The sequence below is a fragment of the Tursiops truncatus genome, chromosome 11 (genome assembly GCF_011762595.2).
Source record: "Tursiops truncatus isolate mTurTru1 chromosome 11, mTurTru1.mat.Y, whole genome shotgun sequence".
NCBI lineage: Eukaryota > Metazoa > Chordata > Mammalia > Artiodactyla > Delphinidae > Tursiops > Tursiops truncatus.
In genome coordinates this window covers 5,142,423-5,166,013 of record NC_047044.1, presented here as the reverse complement: position 1 = coordinate 5,166,013, position 23,591 = coordinate 5,142,423, and the positions used below count along the sequence as shown (strand labels likewise).

At 53.0% G+C, this 23,591-nt stretch overlaps 1 protein-coding gene across 2 annotated transcripts in view; it reads right to left on the bottom strand.

Annotated features, from left to right (window-relative positions):
• Nucleotides 1-363: 363 nt before the first annotated feature.
• SHISAL1 (shisa like 1) overlaps nt 364-23,591 on the bottom strand; it is an 81,725-nt gene continuing 58,497 nt past the window's right edge. The window contains exons 5-6 of one of the 2 annotated variants that reach the window (XR_012324147.1): nt 5,915-6,333; nt 364-2,038 (exon numbers count right to left, since the gene is read on the bottom strand). Coding sequence is in view for 1 of the 2 variants with exons in the window: in XM_073788092.1 (XP_073644193.1) it covers nt 6,333 (1 nt within the window). In the remaining variant the exon portion in view is untranslated. Of the gene's footprint in view, nt 6,334-23,591 lie in introns of both variants that reach the window. The other variant, XM_073788092.1, reaches the window with a different exon arrangement.

The following is a 23,591-nucleotide window of genomic DNA, read 5'->3' as shown; positions in this document are numbered from 1 at the left end:
GGGTGGGGGTTGCGAGGGGATGGCGCTGTATCCCCAGCAATCGTCGCTGACGGCCCGCGGCTTGCAGCCCCTCCTGCCGCCCTCCAGTGCCCCTTTGGAGGCTCTGTCTCCTTTCCGACCTCAATCTTGCCCTCTGGGAGGTGGTGTCCATCAGGCCTCCCCATCTGCCCTTGGGCTGGACCCTCTAAGGCTTCCCGGAGGGACCCATGTGATTAGTTGCCCCTAACAGCACCCCAGCAGCTTCTTAGCTGAGACCCCAGGCCCTGGCCGTCCACCCTCCCGACAGAGTGACCACGATTGTGAGTGCGGCTTCCCCCGAGCACATTTTTGAAACATTAAAGCAAATTTTAATACAGGGAAGAGTTGACGTGACACTCCTTTATTAAAACCTAAGGACATCTTTCTTTATAAAAACTACTGTGTATAGACAGAAGCAGTGCAACAGCGGTCCGTGTAAAACACATCATCATTATTATTATTACATTATATTCTTATTAGGAATATTATTGGTTTTTGGTTTTCCCGGTTATCAGCTCTCAGAGAGACCCCACGCCTGCTCACGTGAAGTAGGGGTTTACAGGAAAGAGACAAGTCTGTCCCATGGTGTCTGCGCCCTTGTCCGGCTGATCCTGGGGAGGACACGCCGACCTTGGGTGGGGGGGGGGGTCCTACCTTGTCAGGGTGACAAAGCCCCCCACTCTCGCAGTCCCCACTTAGTTATTGCCCATTACCCAGACCCTGACTGTTTGGTTATTTGACAGTGACGTATCCCACTAGCTTTAACCTAGAAGATGGGGAAGAGACAGGAAGGAACCGAGGTGAGAACTTGAGGTGAGTTTCCAAGAAGAGATTCTCTTGGGGACACCAGTTTGGCTCCGGTTGTGACCACACTGGATGCCCACAGAGGCCGTGTAATCTGTAAGTTTTGGTCATGTGCACGGTGACCCTTCCTGGGGTTCGCTGACTTTGATGGGATCCTGCACATTTCGGAGAGCAGTTTAGGGCAATTCACAGGGCGCCTTACTGCACCATCCCTGGGGTCACTGTTCACAGCACAGTCTATAGAAATGGTGCCCCCTGGAGGTGGGCACTGCAGCAGCCCTGAATTTCAGTCCGTCAAGGGCAAACAGGTCAGGGCTTTGACGTGAAGATAGGAGTTTTAGGTAGAGTGTAACTAATAGTCAAAGCTGCTCACTCATCAAGCATCTATCTAGCACCAACTGTCTGGCAACATCTTGGACTGAAAAGATGCTGGGGGTGGGGAGAGGGGGGAGACAATGCCACCTCCAAGGTCACTTATTCTCTTTATGAATTTGAACATTCCTAACCGTTAGGCACAACAAGTCATTTCACAGGTGATCCCAGCCTCTCCCTCAGACACTGCATGTTCCCTGACATCTCCGTCTACAGCAGGAATAGCTCCCAGAGGGGCACTGGGTAAATATTTGTTGAATAGATGAATGAATGCATGCATGACCAAATGGAATTTCTAGAATCTTCTACCTCACCTGACTGCTCAACTCAACATTCAAGTTTTCAGGCCACGGGCTCCAAAGCTGCATGCATTCACTTAATCACCATCTGGTGCTGCATTTGTGCTGTAAGGAGGGGCTGGGGAGCCTGGCGTGGCATCGGTCAGACGGAGGGTGTGCCGTGTTTGTTTTCTGGAGGGGACAGGACATCACCCCAGCCTGGTGGTGAGTTCTGGGGCTGCAGGTGGCAGTGACCAGAGTGTCACCCACTCACTGGGTGGGTGGCTGCCCCGCTGACCTTGCAGATGGCCAGTGGGGACAGGTAGACACTGTCTATGCTCGCCAGGTGAGCGGTAAGATAAGAATCCCCCAAGGTTGCCGCAGAGAGGGGGCCACCCAGACGTGTCTGCGGTGACGTGGCTGCCCCTCCACATGGACAAGAAATGCCCCCAGCAACTCCTCTTGGGGCTATCATGTCAACTTGGACCGCTGCGGAATCTGTAAATTCACCTCTGAGGGCCACCTAAGGCATGGCTCCTGCCGTCGGTGGGGACCAATCAGCAAAGCTGAAAAAATGAAAATAAATCAATCAACAATTTTCAAAAAGTCTGTGACTCTGGGAAACTAATCTTCTTTTACGGCACGACCTCTAGGAGACACAGTAAATGGGGTGTCAGAGGAGCCAGGAGCCAGGGCCTGGGCAGGGACCGTGGTCCGGAGTGACAGCAGAGGGCTGGGACACTGGCCTGGTGCGGACAGGGGTCTGGGGGTCTGCTGGGCGCGTGGGAGATGGTGCCAGGCTCGATGTGACGGCATGGCCTAAAGGGAGCTTTTGATCTGACGGTGAGCTGAGAAGCATCTCTTGGTAGAAGAAGCCTGTTAACCCCCATTCCTGGCTGTGTTTCCCCTGATTCCCCCAAGCCCTCCTTTCTAGCCCTGGGGATGAATTTGCCGGAAGGGTTTTTTGGATGAAGAGGAGAAAGGCCCCCACTCCAGGAATGCTAGCTGCCTACCTGCTCTTTCTCTAAATCATCAGAGACGGGCTCATCAGAGAGACGGGATCTACCTGCAGAATCACACGTGTGCATGTGTGTGTGTGCGTGTGCGTGTGCTTTCAGTTAAGGCCTGTTTCCTATAGGTCCCGGTCAGCATCAGATGTCGGGCTGGCAGCTGGCGGCCCCAGGCCCTTCTGAGCTAGTGGGCTGCTCCTTGAGGTGCAGGGGGATCTCAGAGGTTCAGGTGGGGGCAGAGAGGCCCATGGGTGCTACCAGGTATTGGTTCTGCGTAGAGATTCCAAAACGCACAATTACGCTATACACAGATGAGAAGGAAAGCATAAAACTGCTCGTTATAACACACAGTTCCCAGTGGGAAAAAGTCCTTACAAATACAGGGAGTCAAAGACAAGCTCCTCAGCGGGTATATTGCCATCTTCTCTCTCTTCTTTTTGTTTTGCTTTTCGTAGTATTATTATTGTGATTTTTACAAATTATGTGGTTATAGCCAGAAGCTCACAGTAAAAAGTAAAACTAGGCAGCTCGAAAAATCAGGTTAGAGAGTCATTAAAAAACACTAACTCTGTAAATCTCTACTTGAACCTGTCTCTACCCTGCATCTTATTCTCAGGGACACTACTCATTGGCGCGTCTGCCTGCCATGGTAGGATGGGGCAGGTTTTTGTCAGGATGGCCCGTGTCCCAGGGGCTTTGAGGAGCCCTTGACATTAAGAGGGAATGAACCGCACACGTGTGCCTTTCAGATGGGCGTTCACACCCACGCACACTGCCCTCTCCCCTCAGCCACTCCGTCCCACGCCAACACCCCACACACTTGACAGGTGAGGCTCAGAGAGGTGAAGCGATTTGCCCAATACCACCCAGCGGGGAAGGGGCAGCGAGTGGGTCCCTGCACTCCACCCCCTGCGTCCCAGGCTGCCCTGTGTCCGTTTGCTAAGTCTGTGGTGTCTGCTTCACGATGAGGGGCCGCCTGCACACCACAGAGGGTTCTGATCCCCAGCCCGGCTGCAAAGGTAAACCTCCACGGGGTCATCATTTGCTCCTGGAAAGACCTCTGGTGGAGTCGGGAGCAGCGCCTGGCAAGTTCTCAAGCCCAGGGATGCAGATCAGGGGAACCCTAGCCCTTGCTGGTCTCTGTGACAGTGACCTCTGGCTCTAGTGCTCGGGGCAGAGAGGCAAGGCCAGCTCCTTCTTGGCAGGGGAAGCGTCTCCGTATGAACAGCCGCACGAGCAGCCCCAGAACCGCAGGAAGCCAGAGAAGCAAGCCCCCTAAAAGTCCCTGCGGAGCTGACGTCAGCTCTGTGGACAGATGTTGCGGGCATCCAAGTTTTTGTGGAAGCCCCGCCTTAAGTGGGAAGGGCTTCGACAGCCCTTTCTTTTAGTCAAGGCAGAGAAGGCACAGAACTTGCCTGGGGTCACACTGCTCTCAGCGCAGACACTGCTCTCAGTGTCTGTGCCCACACCGCTCTCCCCAAGGCTCAGGTCTCTCTGATTCTCGAGGCCATGCACTTGGGATGCAGGTGTTTGCTGATCCAGCTGGGCTGAATGACTGCTGAGCTCCCCTCCATGGCGACTACTGCTCCGCATGGACAAGGCCCAGGGGCAGGTCCTGGCGTGTCTCAGCGTCCAGGGTAAAGGAAGCCACGCCTATCCCTAATCAAGACCCCAAGCGGAGGTTCTCTGACATTGCCTCTGCCAAAGCTGTACACCCGGGCCCTGGCGGCACTGTCTGGAGAAGGTGGGACTCAAGCCACAGGTCTGGGTCTTCCTTAGCTTGCCTGTGTGACCTTGGGCAAGCCACCTGACCCATCTGAGGCTCAGCACTGTAGGCCACGAAATGGGGAGAGTCCCTTCTTTATGGGCTTTGAGAGGACGAAAAGCCAGGCTGGATGGAAAACGCTTGACACCCTGGAAACTTCTTTCTGCTTTATCGAAGGACAGGTGTTATGTTTTTCCAGGCTAAGGTGACTCACAGCGGACCACGGCATCTGGGCTCTCACCCACCTCTCTTTCCACCCTTCCTCTGTGTCCCAGCCAACCTGGATTTCTTTTGGTTCCTTGAAAGCATCAAGCTAGTTGCTGCCTCAGGGCCTTTGCACTAGCTGTTCCTTCTGCCTGGAATATCTTTAATGTCCATGGCTGGCTCTTGCTTATCATTCAGAGCTGGGCTTAGCCCGCTCAGAAAGCCCTTCCCAGACCACCCAAGCTCAAGAGGACCCCCATGAACATTGTTTTGACCAAATTCTCGGCTTAGGGCTCACTGCTATTGCTACCTTCCTTATTCACTGCTTATTTCTCCCCTGTCCTCTCCCCCAGCTAGGACACCAGCACCACGAGCAGGGGCCTGCCTGCTCACTGCCACGTCTGATGGGCAGAGGGTCTGTGGAAGACACTGGGTCCTGCTAGGTGAGGGTACGTGAGCAGAGGAGCCGGGCCCACCCAGCTGGGCACTGGGGGAGATTTTGGCTTCACTAACACTAGGGGAATGAGGGTGTCTACACTGCCACCCTGGCCCTCGGGGATTTATGTGATCGTTTCCTAGGTCAGGCCCTTCCGTGTGTGTGCCCCCGGGCTGGCGGGGTGGGTGGTGGCAGTGGTGAGCTCTGTGGACAGATGTTACGGGCATCCAAGTTTTTGTGGAAGTCCCTCCTTAAATGGGAAGGGCTTCTAGAACCTTCCCCTCTGCATTTCCACAGTGCTCATCACTCTGTCCAGCAAAGATCTGTGTGTCTGTCTCTCCCACCAGATGCGGCTCCCACAGGGCAGGGACGAGGCCAGCCTGACTCATCTCCCTTCCCGATCGCTGCCCAGCAGAGGGCTGGCAGACAGTAGGTGCTTAACCAGAATGTGCTGTGTGTAGGAGGGTCCTGGGGAAGCGACGGTGGAGAGCTTGGGTGATGGCCCATCCACTGAGAAGCCATTGGGGGGATGCTCCAGGGACTGTGTTGGGGGTACCCTGGGCTGGGGAGCTTGGACTTTGGGTTCTTATACCTCTGAGGTCAAACCGAGGACTGGTCTCCTCCCAGCTGTGAGACATGGGCCATTTCTGCAGGGAGTTCATCCCACCCACCTCCCAGGTGATGAGAGAGGGCGTACGTGAAGATAATCTAATGCCTGCCCCGAGGATGGCCTGAGACGTGTCTCTCGTTATCACTGTCATTATGGGAACAAATTCCATAAGAACGAAACCCCACCGGCATTTCGCATCCCCAACACCCCCTGAGACACAGTGTGGCTGTGCCCTGTGCTTGCCAGCTCCATCTGGCTCACAGCTGCAGCAAGAAGCTGGAGCCCGGACGCTGGGCCAGACCCCCAGCACAAGGTGACTCAGGCCCATCAGAGAACTTGGGGGGACCCCAATAAAACCAATCAAACAAACAAAAAGGATACCCCTGATCACACGCACACGCACGCACACACACTCACATTCAATATTCTGACACAGAGAGGCCCACAGGCCACTACTGGAGGGAGCAGAGGCAAGGGAACCACGCACGGGTACGACACATGGCCTGAATCCTCCCGGCTTCGCTTGGCCGGAGCAGCTGTGTCGGTCATCCTGAGTCCACCATGGCGCCATCTCTCAGAAACCACTGGCCCAAAATGGGACTATTGCTTGCGGACGGGTGGCTCAGAAGCCCCCCCCTGCACCCGGCCCCCACCCCTGAGTTTGCTCGTAGTGTTAGAAGTCCGAGGAAGGGTTCGGGCACAGGTGGCGTTTTCTCCTCTGCCACCACCGCGGCCGTCTTGGCTCTCCCTGGCGTCTTGAAGTGGTACTTCTCGGAGGCTGAGCCAGGTGCTTTGGGTCTCACCTCCCCCATCCTGAGGCATGGCAAAAGGGTTTTCTAGGGAAGCAGAAAGGAATAAAGTATCACATGGTGTCTCCTCCATGGTGATGCACTGGGGACATTTCTCTCTGGCCTCAGTTCCAGGAGAACCCAGGTTTTTCTCTGAGCACATGACATGTTTTTGTCTTCTAGTTATTGAGACCTGTTTGACTTTAAAGCTGGAAGCAAGACAAGCAGGTCTGCTATCACTATGGTTTCATACAGCACTAGTGTCCCTGGCCCAAGCAATAAGACAAGAAAAGAGCATAGAGTGTCAGGAGTGGGCTAGAAGAACCCTAATTACCATTATTGGCAGATCACGTACATAGAAAACCCAAGAGAATCAACAGGCTAATTATTAGAACAGAGAGGACAGATACAAAGATACAATTTTCAATCTGTAAGACAAAACCAGATCAACTTATAAAACCTATTACTCAGTCATAAAAAGAAACGAAATTGAGCTATTTGTAATGAGGTGGATAGACCTAGAGTCTGCCATACAGAGTGAAGTAAGTCAGAAAGAGAAAGACAAATACCGTATGCTAACACATATATATGGAATCTAAAAAAAAAAAAAAATCGTCATGATGAACCTAGGGGCAGGACGGGAATAAAGACGCAGACTTACTAGAGAATGGACTTGAGGACACGGGGAGGGGGAAGGGTAAGCTGGGACAAAGTGAGAGAGTAGCATGGACATATATACACTACCAAATGTAAAACAGATAGCTAGTGGGAGGCAGCCGCATAGCACAGGGAGATCAGCTTGGTGCTTTGTGACCACCTGGAGGGGTGGGATAGGGAGGGTGGAGGGAGGGAAACGCAAGAGGGAGGAGATATGGGGATATATGTATATGTATAACTGATTCACTTTGTTATAAAGCAGAAACTAATACACCATTGTAAAGAAATTATACCCCAATAAAGATGTTAAAAAAAAACTTATAAAACCAACAGTGTTTTTTTACCTCAATGGTTACCAGGGTGATTATATGTCTTAGCTTAGGATAGTCCCAGTTAATACTTATTGTTCTGACAAAATTTTTAATATTGTTCCCTTTTCAGCCTCAAAAGTATTCTACTTTGGATGATAAACCAGATGGTCACCCTTGTTATAACAAACTAGAAAATATTAAGAACAGATACAGATAACACTCATAATAATAAAAAGAACCATTGTAAACCTTGGTGGTACACCACTGGATAGGACCATATTGTACAAAGCCATGGAGAGGAAACCAGGACACCCAGGGCACATGGACAGGTCACGAGATCACTGGGATAAGGTCAAGAGTGTAAACGCCAGCCCACGGGGCACTTACAGCTTTGATTGGCAGAGTTGAGTTGCCTTTGTTCTTTCTCCTCTTGAGATCACCTCCAAACAAGGATAACGAGGAACAGAAATACAAACTCCGTCTCTGGCAGACACAGTGAATCCCCTGTCCTATAGCCATTTAGAGGGGTAATTACCCAGTCACAAATATTCACCTTCCCATACTCCCTTGCAGACCGGAGTGGTCACATACCCACTCTGGCCAATGCTATGCAAGTGGAAGTCTACTGGGAAGGGGACATGGATCCAGAGGAAGAGCATAACAAAGGACCTTCACTAATGTGGCTGGAGTGGGAAGCAGGGAGAAACCTGGTTCTGGTGGCAGCCCCAGATTGTCCACCTCCACACCACTGTAGTTGGGTTTCTGCAACTTGTATCTGATTACAGCTACTAACAGATAAGCCATCTTCCACCAGACTCCAGTGTGTTCCAGGGGCAAGGGGGGAAGATGATGGAGGGGTTAAGCCAACAAAGTCCATCTTTCCAGAGGGCTTGATACTCCAATGGCAGAGTCAACACCCCATCTGCATCACTGGGCTCTGGGTGACAGATTCTGTGGTCCCCCATTACCTGCTTTATCATTCTCCATCCAGTACACCAAATATTTTACTTACTGGTCTAGCATTTTTTTTTTTTTTTTGCGGTACACGGGCCTCTCACTGTCGTGGCCCCTCCCGTTGCGGAGCACAGGCTCTGGACGCGCAGGCACAGCGGCAATGGCTCATGGGCCCAGCCGCTCCGTGGCATGTGGGATCTTCCCGGACCGGGGCACGAACCCGTGTCCCCTGCATCGGCAGGCGGACTCTCAACCACTGCACCACCAGGGAGGCCCTGGTCTAGCTTATTGTTTGTCTCTCCCAACTAGAAAATTAGCTACATGAGGGTCAAGGTATTTGTGTGTTGTGTTCATTTTTGCATTGCAGGGTCTGGAGCAGTAACTGGTGCACATAATAAGTCTTTGTTGAATGAATGAATGAAGCAAGAATTGAAAGCCCAGATGAACCCGATTTTAAGTATAAAGTCAACAGAAAAACTTCTAAAAACACATTTTTGAATTATAGCTCCCATGAGCCCTTCTTGCATAAATGAACAGAGGATACATAGAGGATAATAAAGGATAACATCCTATACCTTAGGATAACGAAGGGTAAATAGAGCAACTCTGGCAAGAGTACTAGCAATGAGAATCTATTTAACTGTAGGTCTATGTCTGAAACTAATGTATTGTGACTGTTACAGAAAAGAACAAAAAAGGAAACAGAGAACCAATATAAACTATAGTAGGGAAGGTGGAGGTCAGAAAGAGGGAGGTAACATATGTAAACTATGTCTTATTTGCTTATAGTTGGGAGTCCAAAAGGATCAGTTAGAGATGGAAATAACATTAGAGGTACAAAGGTAAATGGAAAAATTAATATAATATAATCAACTAAAATCATTTGATGGAAGTGAGAGAACGGGAGGGAGAGTAGATATGTTCTAATTTGGGCATCATTCATAGTAGGGAGAAAATAAACAGTGTCTAAAGAAATAGAGGATTAAGGATATCATACGACAGTATAATTATGAAGATAACTATGGGATGAAAAACACAGCTTTCCAAATTGTCAGAAGATATATAAACAAAAAAGAAAACAAAGAAAACAGAGGCCATATGGTGAACATTGACAACCCCCACAAAAACTATAAAAGCATAAAGCATGTCATAAACTATGATGACAGAACTAAGACTAAATGTAGCTGCCGTATTAGTAAATGTTGATGAGCCACGCACACGTGCTGAAAAAAAAAAAAAAGACTCAGAATGGTTTACAAGCAAAATCCACTGACGGTAGAATCATTCAGAATGGTTTCATATAATAAGATGAGTAGTTGATGGAAAAGTTTTGGAGATGGACGGTAGTGAGGTTGTACAACAGTGAGAATGTACTTAATGCCACTGAACGGTACGGTGGTTAAAATGGTAAATTTTGTTATGTGTTTTGCCACAATTACACAAGAAAGAACAGGCAGAAACAAAACAAGTGCAAACCAAGAGAAAGCAGGGGTCTTGATCTGAATGTTAGACAGAGCTGAAGTCAGGGCAAGAAATAGAGAATGAGAAAAAGACGGCATTGTGTGGGGATCAAGGATGAGAGTCACCATGAGGACTTAAAGTAATGAGTGTCTTTGCACCAAATAACATAGCCTCAACGTTCATAGAGCAAGAAATCTGAAAATGTAGGAAGAAAAAGACAGAGTATGTTAATATTGGTGCATTTTAATTCACCTCTCTCAGTCCCTCACAGATTAAGTTGACAAAAACATAAATAAGGTATAGAGAGCCAAATAACCTAATTAATAACATAGTATGTGTGTTTTTTTTAATTAATTAATTAATTTATTTTTGGCTGCATTGGGTCTTCATTGCTGTGCATGGGCTTTCTCTAGTTGTGGCGAGCAGAGGCTACTCTTCGTTGCAGTGCGTGGGCTTCTCATTGCGGTGGCTTCTCTTTGTTGTGGAGCATGGGCTCTAGGTACATGGGCTTCAGTAGTTGTGGCACGCGGGCTCAGTAGTTGTGGCTTGTGGGCTCTAGAGTGCAGGCCCAGTAGTTGTGGCGCATGGGCTTAGTTGCTCTGTGGCATGTGGGATCTTCCCGGACCAGGGCTTGAACCTGTGTCCTCTGCATTGGCAGGCAGATTCTTAACCACTGCACCACCAGGGAAGCCCTATGTGTGTGTATTAAACAGAATCTTCCTTCTGTTCAAATGCTCTTGAAAATGCACACACAAAAAGCAATTATCAGGCCACGAAGAAATTAAATTCCAAAAAGTAGATGTAAGGCAACATTCTCTGATCACAATACACTAGAATTTGAAAATGTTAATAACAAAACCACAAAACAAAACGCAAGAAGTTTTAAAATGCTTTAAAATAACTCTTGTGTCAAAGATAGAGCACAAAATCAAAGTTGCAGAATATCTAGACAATAATGAAAATAAAAAGATTACATTTCAGAACTTGTGAGATGCAGCCAAGGCAATACTCAGAGGAAAATTTATAGCTTTAAATATTTATATTAATAAATAAGAGAACATGAATTAGCTATCCAGCTCAAAAATTAGAAAAAAAGGCAAAATACCGAAGGAAGGCATAGGAAAGCACTTGATAAATTAAAACTGAGATGAAGTTAAACACATAAAAGGAAGAAATGAATAAATAAATACAATTTCTTACTCTTTTTGAAAAACAGGACACATTAACTGTTGGTGACTTTAATAAAGCAGAAGGAGAAAGTGACCACTTAAAAGTTAGCTGTACTTTTCCTTTCCAATTCCACTTCTCCACTATCTCTTAACCCCTCTAGATAGGCTTTTGACCCAACTATTCTGCAGGGTTTACCCTTGTTAAGGTCACCAAAGACCTCCATGTTGCTAAATCCAGTGGTCAATTCTCGGTCCTCCTTTTACTTGTCCCCTTGGCAGCACTGACACAGGTGATCACTTCTCCTGCTTCCAGGACACTCCAGGCCCCTCTCTTGGTTCTCCCTCTAATTTTCATGCTGCTTCTTCTCAGGCTCCCCCGTGGGTCCCTCCCCATCTTCTCGGTCTCCTCTTCTCCTTTCCATCTCTACTCACTCCTGAGGAAATCATCTCCTCCCAAGGAATTAACTACTCTACATACATTAATGTCTCTTTCAGCCTCAAGCTCACACCGTAGCTTCAAACTGTCTACTTGACATCACCAACTGTATAGTTAATAGACATCTCAAACTTAATATGCCCAAAACTAAAATCCTGATCCTCTGCCCCAAATCAGCTTTTCCCACAATTTTCCTGACTTCAGTAAATACAACTCCAACAGAGTCCCAGAGCATCTCTTTCTCTCATCCCCAAATCCAGTCCACTAGTAAATCCTTCAGATGTATCCATGAACCTTGCCCTCTGCCACCTCCATTGCTTCTACCATGGCCTCCTCGCTTATCAAGCTCTTCTGTCTACTCTCCATACAGCAGCCAGAGGGATCCTGTGAAAATCCATGTCATGTCATGTCCCTCCTCTGCTCAAAACCCTCACTGGCTCCCGTCTCACTCAGAGTAGAAGCCAAAGACCTTCCTCTCCATCCTCTCTGGTCACATCCCTTATCGTCTCTCTTTTGCTCACTCCACTCCAGCCACGATGGCTCATTTTACGTGTCAACTTGACTGGGCCACAGGGGTGGTGCCTGGATATTTGATCATACGTGGTCCTGGGTGTGTCTGTGAGGGTGTTTCTGGATGAGATCCGTCTTTGAATCTATGGACTGAGTCAAGTGGATCACCTACCCAAGGCAGGTAAGCCTTCTCCAATCCACTGAGGGCCTGGGTAGAAGAAACAGGCAGAGGAAGGGAGAATTCCCTCTCTGCCTTCCTGTCTTTGAGCTGGGTCATCAGTCTTTTCCTGCCTTCAGACTTGGATTTGGACTGGAATTTATACCATTGGCTCTCTTGGTTCTCAGGCCTTCAGACTTGGAGTGGTCCTGGGCCATCAGCCCTGCGAGATCTCCAGCTTGCCAAGTACAGGTTTGGGACTTCTCAGCCTCCAAATCTGCACGAGGCAATGCCTTGGAATGTCTCTTTATATATATAGCTGTCTCTGTGTGGATTTCACATATTTTATCTGTATTATATATAGACATATATTTATATATAGATATCTATCTATAATCTAGATTTATATATAGATATCTACATCTGTGTCTATACTATATCTATATCTGTATCGATATCTATCCTACTGGTTCTGTTTCTCCAAGAACTTAGACCAAGACAGCACCTGCACCAGCATGCTTCCCTCTCTTTTCCCAGATAAACACGTGTCTATTCCCTTTCGTCCTTCAAGTCACCTCTTACTGAGACCTTCTCTGACCACCTTATTGAAAGTTGGACTCCATCATCAACTCCCTCCCTGCTCTCATAGTGTTTTTCTCGTTAGCACTTATCACCATCTAACAGTCCACATATTTTATTTGTTATTTGGCCGTGCCGCCCTGCATGTGGGATCTGACTCCCTGACCAGGGGTGGAATCCACATCCACTGCAGTGGAAGCGCAGAGTCTTAACCGCCGGACCACCAGGGAATTCCACACGTATTTTAAATTGTCTGTAGCCTCTATATAAATGGGAGCTGGCCCACTACTCTACCCCCAGGACCAATAACGACACCTGGCACAGAGCTGGCGCTCAGGAAAGATGGGGGGAACACACAACCTACCCACTCAACCCTGTGCAGCAAAAATCAGAAACTTGGATGAGATGGGTGAATTTCCAAGACAATAGAAACCGCCCAGAGAATCCAGGAAAAGTGAATCTAAACAAAGCAATGCCAGAAAGAAACTGTCCAACGGCAAATCCAAAGTCTATAAAATAAGACAAACGCAAATGGAAGCCATAATGAGAAGGCGTTCCAGAGCACAGCTCAAAGGGAAGCGTCTACACGCCTCCACTCATCACGTCTGCAGAGATCAAAAGGTTGAGCGCACCACGTGTTTGCTGGGTTTGGGGGGGAAACCTCTGCTTTGTGCTGGTGGGAGGGACGTCAGGTCACTCCTGGAAGGCAGCTTGGCGCGCACCCAAGTAATAGATGCGCACGCCCTCTGACCCAGTAATTCCACTTAACCACTATCCTACAAATACGCTCACAAGGGCAAAATCCTTACAAGCTCATTTATTGCAGTAATGTGGGTAAAAGTGGAGGATTAGGATCAAAGAAATGTCCATCACTGGGGAACTGGTTCAGAAACAATGGCTCCCCACGCAGTGGAGACCAAAGCAGAATGATGCCTCTGGAAGCCGCTGCTGGTAGCCTCTTCTGCCAGGCCTGGGCTGGGGGCTGAGACACAGACCTGGAAGGAGTGGGCCCAGCCCTCGAGTGCTCTGAGCTGGGGGGAGCCACACTGGGACCCTAAAACGAGAGCGACAGATCCGCACTGTGTCAGTGCTGAGTGGCTGGGGGCGTGGCTTGGATGGGGGCGGGGACCCAGGGAAAACTCATGTCAGGAAGTGGGGGAAGGCACACCAGGAGGAGGGGGCAGCCTGAGCCCAGGCCAGTCAGAGGGTCACAGCAGGTGACGCAGGATCTTCCTGGTGGGCTGAGGCTAGACAGGCAGCCACGGAGCACTTCAACTGCCAGGTGAAGGCCCTACACGAGATCCCGGGGCTCTGGGACGTAGACGTGGAAGATCCTTCCTAATCCCAAGAAAGGTCAGAGTTAGGGCTTCTGTGATGGGGTATCTCTTCTGGGCTGGGCACTGTCCAAGCACTTTCTTTTTTTTTTTTTTTTTTTGCAGTACGCGGGCCTCTCACTGTTGTGGCCTCTCCCGCTGCGGAGCACAGGCTCCGGACGCACAGGCTCAGCGGCCATGGCTCACGGGCCCAGCCGCTCCGCGGCACGTGGGATCTTCCCGGACCGGGGCACGAACCCGTGTTCCCTGCATCGGCAGGCGGACTCTCAACCACTGCGCCACCAGGGAAGCCCCAGGCACTTTCTATGCCTAGTCTCACTTCGCTCTCCCAACAGCCGTAGCCCTATTTCCCCTATTTACAGGTGAGGAAACCGAGCCTCAGGAAGGTAGTGTGACTTGCGCAGAGTCACATATCTGGGTAGTGGTGGAGCCAGGAGTCCAGCCTGTGCTGCCGGCCACTGGGCCGCACTGCCACCCCTCAGGTGCCGGGTGGTGGCCTGGCTAGGCTGGCTGTGGGGGGGCCAGCTGAACAGCAGGCACCACTGCCCTGGAGAGAGGATGCAGCGCTGGGACCCGGATGGGGCCCAGCAGGATAAGGAGGGTCTCCAGCTGGCTTCTGCAACCTAACTGGGGAGATAAGACAGAGCTCCTGGCAATTTGCATAACAATGGACGCTTCCAGAAGGCGGAGAATCTGTCACAGTAACTGCTCAGGATAAAAGCAGAGGCCTCACGAGGCACAGCATGGCTACATTGCCAGGTGAGCTGCAGATACTGCGCCCACGGCACTGATAAGAGCTCAGCCTGGATCTAGTGGGGACGATAAGCCGGGAGTGGGGACAGGAGCCTTCAGCTCAATTTCTATTGCGTCCTCACAGCAACCTGAGAGGTGGAGACGCTTTGACCACTCCTCACAAAGGGGCGAACAATGCGGGACCACCAGGGTGGTAGGAGGGCACTGCCACGGAGGGGAGAGCAGAGTCCCCCGGCACAGATGGTGGCCTCTTAGTGGCAGAAGGTGTGGTCATGGGGGGTGGCATGGAGGAGGTGTGCTCGGTAATGATGATAGAAAGTGAAACGCGAGCGTGGAGAAGATGCAACGTAAAACGACTACAGGGAGCTGCCCTACAAGCCCCCTGAAACAAAGGGCTAAGATGAGAAAGACTGGTGAGGTGGGGGAGGAACTCTCACCCACGACCTGGGGAGCGCACAATGGTTCACCTGCTTTGGGAAACTGGGGAGCTGTACCTGCTGAAGTTGAATATGCCTGTCCCCTGATGGTACACATACACCTGTGTGGGTAGAACCCAGGCCCCCAGAGAGGTCTCCATCCTCATCCCCAGAGGCTGTGAATGTGGCCTCACGTGGTGAAAGGGATTCTGCCGGTGTGAATGGGTCGAGGGCCTTGTGACGGGGAGACTGGTTACCGGGTGGGCCTGGGGTCATCACAAGGGTCCTTAAAGGAGGGGGGCAGGAGGGTCAGAGTCAGAGAAAGAGATGTGAGGATGGAAGCAGAGGTCGAAGTGATGCCATCGCAGGAAGGGCCCACACGCCATGGAACACAGGTCACCTCCAGAAACTGGCAAAGCCCAGGGAACAGATTCTCCCCGGAACCTCCAAGGAACCAGCTCTGCCAGCACCTGAATATTAGGGGTTCACAAGGCTCACGTTGAACTTCTGCCCATCAGCACTATAAGAGGATAATTTGTGCTGTTCTAAGCCACTGAGTTCGTGGTCACTGGTTGCAGCTGCCCCAGGACACTTGTACGACACCCAAGAGAAACGTGGTCACCCGTTCACCAGAGTACTTGGCTGTGAAGGTTCAGAGCAGCTTTACGGATAACAGAAACGACCCAAATGTCCTCAACAGGCAAAGGGATAAGCAGAGCGTGCTACATCTGTATGATGGAGTACTACACAGCACTGAAAAAGAACAGGCTCTTGATATGCCCAACAACACGGAGGAATTCACCTCATAGATGAAATGTTGCGTGAGAGACACTGACCCCAGGCCCCACACCAGCCAATGCCAGCCTAGGAACAGCCCACGGTTGTGCAAAACCACTCAGGGGCTGGATGTCAGAGGAGTGGTGCCGAGGGGACGCGAGGAAGCCTTCTGGGTGTTGGGATGTTTCAATTTCGGATTGAAATTCACCACGCTGTAGCATCGAGATGGGCACTTTATGTACTTCAACTCGGAAACCGTGAACAACCTCAGGAAATGAGCCTCTGGTCTCACCTTGCATGCCCCAGTGATGGGGAGCTCACTACCTAGTGAGGAAAGCTGCTGGGCTGTGAAGGGAGGCTTCCTGGCAGGAGGCTCTTCCTCTCCTGAGCCCGTAACCTGCTTCTGGCCTCCTCCTCCCCCTGCTGCCAGCTCGGCCTCGGGGTCCCTCACTCTAGTCCTGCAGACACGGTCAGGCTCCACGACCCTCAGAGCAATCAGCCTTCTCTGGATCAGGGCTTCCTTCCGTCCTCCCCTGCTTCAGGCGAGAGCTGCCCGGAGTGAGGCAGGGCCCAGGCCCCTGGGGTCCCAGCAGACACTCGGCCTGTGTCCTCGCTCACTGCCGTCACCCGCTGTCCGTCACCTACTCCGGGAGTTTGGGTTCACGCTTCTGCTAAGTGGGGACCTCGTGAGGCTCCCAGGAAGCAGAGCGTGTGAGAGTGCCTCGCCCGCAGAAGGCGCTCAGGGCATGGATGTCCTGTGAAGTGGGCGGGGCAAGCGTTTCACAAAGGGGACGTTAGAGACCCTCTAGGAAATTTTTATTTTGCCTTTAGCAAGACAGCTTGTTGGTCCTCTAGACGGATGAAGAGGGGCAGTGATCCCAGTGCAGAAGGAGGGGCTGAGCAGGGGAAGGTGCGTGCGTGTGTGTGTGTGTGTGTGTGTGTGTGTGTGTGTGTGTGTGTCGGTGTGGGATGTCTGGGTGTGTGATGTCAACAGTGTCTCTGTGTGTGGTGTGTGTATGTGTGTGTGCATGTGTGTGTGCGTGTGTGTGTGTCGGTGTGGGATGTCTGGGTGTGTGATGTCAACAGTGTCTCTGTGTGTGGTGCGTGTGTATGTGTGGTGTGTGTATGTGTGTGTGCATGTGTGTGTGCGTGTGTGTGTGTCGGTGTGGGATGTCTGGGTGTGTGATGTCAACAGTGTCTCTGTGTGTGGCGCGTGTGTATGTGTGGTGTGTGTATGTGTGTGTGCATGTGTGTGTGCGTGTGTGTGTGTCGGTGTGGGATGTCTGGGTGTGTGATGTCAGCAGTGTCTCTGTGTGTGGCGCGTGTGTATGTGTGGTGTGTGTGTATGTGTGTGTGGCGCGTGTGTATGTGTGTGCGCTGGGGAGGCTTTGGGCTGAGTCCCCCTTGAGACCTGGCACCGTGGAGGTGCTCCCAGCAGAGTGTAAAGAGCCCGACCGTGGAATCAGGTTGCTTCTCACTGGCTGCTTGACTTCGAATGTGCCAGCGACCTCTCAGAACCTTAGTTTCCACATCCGTAAAATGGGCAGAAAACACCTGTCCTGAGAGGCCGTGGTGCAGGTGAGACGGGCAGCGCTCTCCCAAGTGCCCCTCGCACCCCAGCTGTGGGTCGCCGGGTCTCCAGGAGAAACGAGAGACCATCAAAACAAAGGTCTTGTTTGTGGACAAATTAGAATGATTTGGGGTCATAAGGCACTGCTTCATTTTAAAGAATCCAACGTGAAACCTCACTTTCTTCCTGAAGAGAGAAGCCAGCTGCGTAAAAGGCCAGGCGGATGGGAAGGAGAGATGATGCCTTTGGGAGTCAGACAAGCCGTCGCCTCCGTGTGTTTGCAGGAGCCGCTGACTGTGTTGCGGGACGGACACGGGCATCGTGGGAGCGGCGGGCAGAGGGCAGGGCATTCGGTCCTGGCATCTGAGGCTGACCCCGCCGCTCCAGGATCACCCCGTCTTCAGGGCTTCTGGGTTCCATCTGCCTCAGGGGCTGCTCCTACCCAGACTCCTTTGCCGGCGTCCCCTGGTCCCTTCCCACACACGTCATCCTCTCCCCAGGTGACTTCCTGGCCCCTGCACGACATGATTCTGTGACAAGCCCCCTTGGCCAAGTCCAAGCTGGGATTCAACCCAGGTTTTCCTCCGAGCTCCTCCCCGACTTGTGTGCGGCACCGACATCACCCCATCCACGCTCACAGGCACCTCAGACAGCAGACACTCCACAAGGCTGATCCCCAAAGCCACGCCTGCCCCTGGGTCCCCACCTTGGAAAAATCCCACCAGCATCTCCCCAGTGGCTCAGGCCAGAGTCCGGGACACGGTCTTTGGAGCCCCTCACCCCCACCCAATCCACCAGCTGGTCCTGTGGGCTGTCTGCTTCCTTCTCTGCTCCTGCCACAACCCAGCCTGCAAGACAGTGCCAGCCTCTGCTGGACGGCCAGCTCCCTTCCCCACTCCCTGCCAGGGGGAGCTTTGAAAAAGGCACCTGTCCCTCCCCTGGAGGGCTTCCCTGGTCCCGGGATCAGGAAGCCCACCCCTCACCATGGCCCTGCACATCAGACACCCCCTGCAACTCCCATCCCTCCCCTCCTGTGCTCCCCTTTCTCCCCACACTCCTGCACCTCGACTTTCCTTCTGGTGCATGAATGCACTGGCTCTCTCTGCCTCAGTGCCTTTGCACATGCCACTCCGGGGCCTGGAATGTTCCCCGATCCCACCTCAATCTCCTCCAACCTCAGCAGCTCACTCTTTTCCATCCTAAAGGTCTCAGCTGCCCAGAGAGGCAGGAGCAAAATACAGAGGGCCATGAATGCCGAGCAGAGGGCCTGTCCTTATCCTGGAGGCCACGGGAGCCTCAGAAAGGCTTATGGCTGAGGAGGGCTGCCCAGGTGCCTCTGCAGATGCAGGGCTGAAGGCTGCTGTGGCGGGTGGCGGGAAATAGAGGAGGGGTCCGTGGGGAGCTGTGCCTGGCTCTGGGGGCATCATTGTTCAAGCCCAGCATGTACCCTTCCTGCCCGTACCCTTTACTCTTCTGCCTGGTGGCATTTCCCATGGAGCTCTGGGTCTTTAAACCTCTACATCCTAAAGGTTAATTTTTAATGTTGCTTTGGTAAATATTGGACGCTGTTGCTTCCACAGGCGCTCTGCATCCTACATTAATGCCAGAGTCTGTCCTTTTCATCTGCAGCTTCTGTCCATAACTCCCCCCTCCTCCTGCTCTACAGAAAAACTCTCTCTCTTTGCTTCCTGCTACGAACTTTTCAAAGCGCTTTCCACATCCGTTCTTGTCCCCTATCGGCGTCTCCATCAGCCAGGTAGAAGGTCAGAAAGGTTCTAAGTTGAAAGGCACCATAGAAGCATTCTGTCCCTTCCCTCGACTTACACGAGGGGACAGTAAAGCTTGGGGAGGCACAAGGCTGCCCAAGGTTAAACAGCAAGCCAGTGGTAGAGGGGGTTGAACGAGCAGCTGTGACTCCCAGCCCAGGCTCTGCTCTGGGCCCTGGGATCCCCAGTAGGACTCAGATCGTCCTTGTTCTTGCTTGGTGCAGTGGGGACAGATGTGACAACAGACCACGTGGTCCTGGCTGTGATGGGAGCGTGGAGCAGGGGAAGAAATCCTCCAGAGGATGGAGGGAGGCGAGTGACCTGAGCAAGGCTTTGAGGGGTGAGTAGGAGCTCGTGGGGAGCTGGGGTAGGGAACCCAGTGAGGCCAGGCTTGCGTGAGCGTCTCATGGGCAGAGATGGAGTCTGATCCGTTCTGTGTCCTCAGCCCTGGCCCGGGGCCCAGGCTTTGGTCCCAAATCTCTGGGAAATTAACGTGCCTCCTTGCTCTGGGGAGTTTGCACCTTGCCCGTGGCCATCCGTGGCTCCTGGTCCCCTGGCCCTGGCACCATCCATGCCTCTATGCTCCCTCAGTCTGGGCGCTGACCTGGCCCCGTTCCTACTTTACTGCACCCCTGGCGGCCTCAGGTGCCCTGGCCCCTCCCCGCCGCCCTTCCCGCTGCCCTAGGGTCAGGACAGAGGTGGCAGGAGGGGGCTGAGGCTCGGGCCAGGGACACACCCAAGCATATGAACGTGCACACAACACACACATCCACACACACACGCTACACACGTGCGCACACACTATGCCCAAACTACACACCTGCACTTCACACGCACACACACACCCTCAACACGCACTATATGCTACACACGTACACTACACCCACACTGCGTCACAAGCCACACGCAGACTGCACCCGCCTACCCACGATGTACACACACACCCCTGGTCTTGGCCTTTCCAGGCAGGCTTCACAGCCAGGGAGGAGGTCGTCTCTCAAGGGCAGCATGTCGTGAGTCCGCCAGCCCTCCTGGGGCCTCCCTCTGCCCACCTGGCTCACACCTGGCCCTCCTGGCGCCGCCATCTCTGCATCTCTCACGACGCATGTTCCCCCTTTACACGCCCCTCCCCCCCACAGCCCCCGCCCCGCCTCTCCTCTCGTGTGTCCTTCTGGGCTGTGGCCACACGCGTGTCACCCACGTCAGACCCCATAGTGGTCCTTGGCGCTCCCCCTCCCCCGCCTCCCCACATCCACTCACTCCGTAGGTCCCACCTAGTCCACCTCCAAGATACTTCCGAATCGGTCCATTGTTCTCTGTCACCACCCCCCAGCCTCTACCATCCTGGCCTCTTCCCTGGGGCACAGCAGCGGCCTACCCTCGGCCTCCCTGCCTCCACTCCCGCCTCCTACTGGAAGCCCTGCCCGGGCCACGGATGGGGGAGCTCCCACCAAACTCCCATCAGACCAAGTTGCCTAATGCTGAAAGCCCTCCGCCCACCCCACGTTTTCCTTAAACTCACAGACACGCTCCCTCCCGTCACGAGGCCGCCAGCTGTGAGTCCCATCATCAGCTGGAACAGTGGCTTTTCATGAAGAAGTGGGCAAGTCTCCATCAATGCACACAGCCACGGGGCACAGCTGGAGGCGAGAGACGTGACCCCTGGAGTCGTGTAAGTGATGGTGCCGGTCAGGGTCACAGGGACACAGTCGCTGGGGTGCTATTGTAGCGACTGGTGTGTCCACACTTGGGGGCAGGGAAGGTCCAGAAAGGGGCGTCAAAGGCTCGAAGGAGGGTCACTCAGAGGTGCTGGACGGGAGAAGGCGGCCCATTTGCAGGGGGGCTGGGAGCCAAGTGACTGCCGAGGGGCCTGCATGCATAGAAGGCTCTGGCATTCCACCAGCTCCCCAGGACGTGTCTGCGGCATCTGCCGGCCTGGGGGCAGCGGTCGGGAAGGAGGGCTGGACACAGACGGCAAACCTGAAGACAGATGGGGGCCCCAGGGCGCCTCAGCAGCTGTGTCTCCCTGGCTCTGAGACCACCAGGGCTGGGGATGGCTGTCTCCAGCCTCCCAAATTTCAGACAACTCTAGCCGGCCTCACCAGGGAGTGGGCTCTGGGATGTGAAGACCCCAGGGTGACCAGGCCACAACAGGACAAGCCAGCACCACATCCCCCTGTCTCGTCTGTTTGAACGAGTTGTGACCTAAACCCTCGGCAAACTCCAGCTGAGCAGGGGGCATTTGGCAGGGAGCTCTTTTCCCACCCACAAAGTGAGCAGAGACAAGGAAAGAGGGTACTTTGGGGGTCTTTCCTATGAGTGGGGTGCTGGATTAGGTCCTCTGCACACCCTCTCAGATTCCGTCTTCACTATCCACCCCCCCGCCAGGTGGGGATTATTTGCTCCCCCACCAATGTCTACGCTGCAGCTTAGAGAGGTAAAGCAATTTGCCCAAGGATGCACAGCTGGGCAGCCCAGAACCTGGTGCCAGCCCAGCCCAGGGGACTCCCGGGATGCAGCACCCAGAGATTCCCAAAGCCACGCTCCCAGAACCTAGGGCAGGATGGAACCACTCCCACATCTCGTGGCCAAAGTGATCTGGCAGCGGGCTCTCCCCAGCACCCTGCGGGTGCCTTAGAAACAACCGGAAGACCACCCTGGAAGGCGCTGAGGAGGAGGGGGGAGGGGGTGCCCTCTTGGCCCACAGGCAAGTGCAGGTTTCCGTCGTTCCGACGGGGCTGGAATGCTCACATCGGGAGACATTTGCTGCACCAACGAGCATCTATTCTCGGAAGCAAATATTTTAGCAGCTAAAGCCAGAGTGTTAATGGCGGGGATGGGGGAGCAGGATAAAGAAGGAAAGCTTCCGTGGTCCCCCCCGACCCACATGGAGATAAATTCCTTCTTCCCCTGCCCTGATCTGGGAGCTGGGCCTGGGAAGAACCCTTGAAATAAAGGGTCTGGGGGAACATAACAGTCGTAAGCCCAAACCCGACTTCCCTCCCTGGTGACCCCGCTTTCTCTGGTTACACCTGCTGCAGCCCAGAGGGCGATGCTATGGAATTCCTGTCAGATTGCCATAAAGGAGCATCCTCCTTTCTTGGGGGTAATGATCCCCGAGATTCGCCCAGGCCTTCATGGAAACATCTCTTTGTTAATTGCTCAGGCGAGCTGGCATCTCTGTTTGCACAGTAGCTACCGCAGTTACTGGGTTACGGAATTTTAATTGATTTCAAACTTGGGAGCTGGGTGGGCCGTGTGGGTCTCCTCCAGGCTGGGTGGCCAGGTGCAAGGGCAGGATTGCAGGAGCCCCTCCCAGGGTTTGAGCGGCCGCCTGGCAGTGTGCCCCCGGGAATGGGAGCGCCACCGGGCTGATCTCCTGCTCTGTGCCAGGCTCCTAGTGGGCACCATCTCCGTCCTCCTGATGCCCCCGTTTTCACAGACAAGCAAACAGGCTTGGCAGGAGCGAGTGACTGGCCCAAGGTCACAGGGCCTGTGGATCTGGTTGGCTGGACCCAAGGCCCTCACTCCCACCTCCCCACCCCTGCCCTGGCTGAGCTGCATCCTGGGCCCAGAGACAGTGGGTCTAGTTCGTTCTGGAAGTGCCTTTTCAGTGATTTTCCCAAAACCTTCCCTGAGGTCTATTCTCCCTGTGGCTGAATACCTTGATTTTCCAGGCAACGCAAGTGGAGGGCCAGGATCGATTTCTTGCCCATCACCGGCCAGCGCTCCTTGCGGGCAGGACTGATCCTGTCTCACCTTTCTACCCCCAGCACTTAGCACAGCCGTGACCTAGTGCTGACCTTGGATAAATGAGGGAGGTAAGTGTGCCCGGGCTGCAGCTGCACAACAATGCGGACTGTTTCAGGGAAGGAGGAGCAGGATGGAGCCGGAGGGTTTGCAAAGGGACGTCCGAGCTGTTTCCTCGGGGTCTGAGACCCAGACGTGTGACAGGGAGGGCTGACCAGGCTCTCTGCCTTCTCACGCCCCCTGCTTTCTCCGTGCCCAGAAGAACCAGGACCTGGAAAGGGTGGATGCATCTCCCTCCAGCTTGCTTCTTGTCCCAGCTACTGCTGCCCGGGACGCCTGCCTACGGGTGTCCCAGGGAACGCCGGGACCCTGCTTTCACAAGCACCTAAGAACATGTTTGCTTCTCCACAGTACGGGGCAGACCACTGGGGCAGGCAGATCTGAGCCATGTATAGCGATGAGCTGGTGAACATTTAATGACCTGTTCTCCAGCGGGGAGCCCTGATTTGTAGCATTTGCTGCCCATGTCCGTGGTGTAAATACTGCCAATATGACGTAGCTGACTGCAGAGCTGGGGAGAGATGGGTGGTAGCCACCATCATGCGCGTTTGCATCACACAGATACAACAGACCTCAAACCTCAAGAGCATAGAAAGTAGCCGATGTAGCCATGCAATTAGGAAGTGAAGAGTTTCAAGCATCTGTT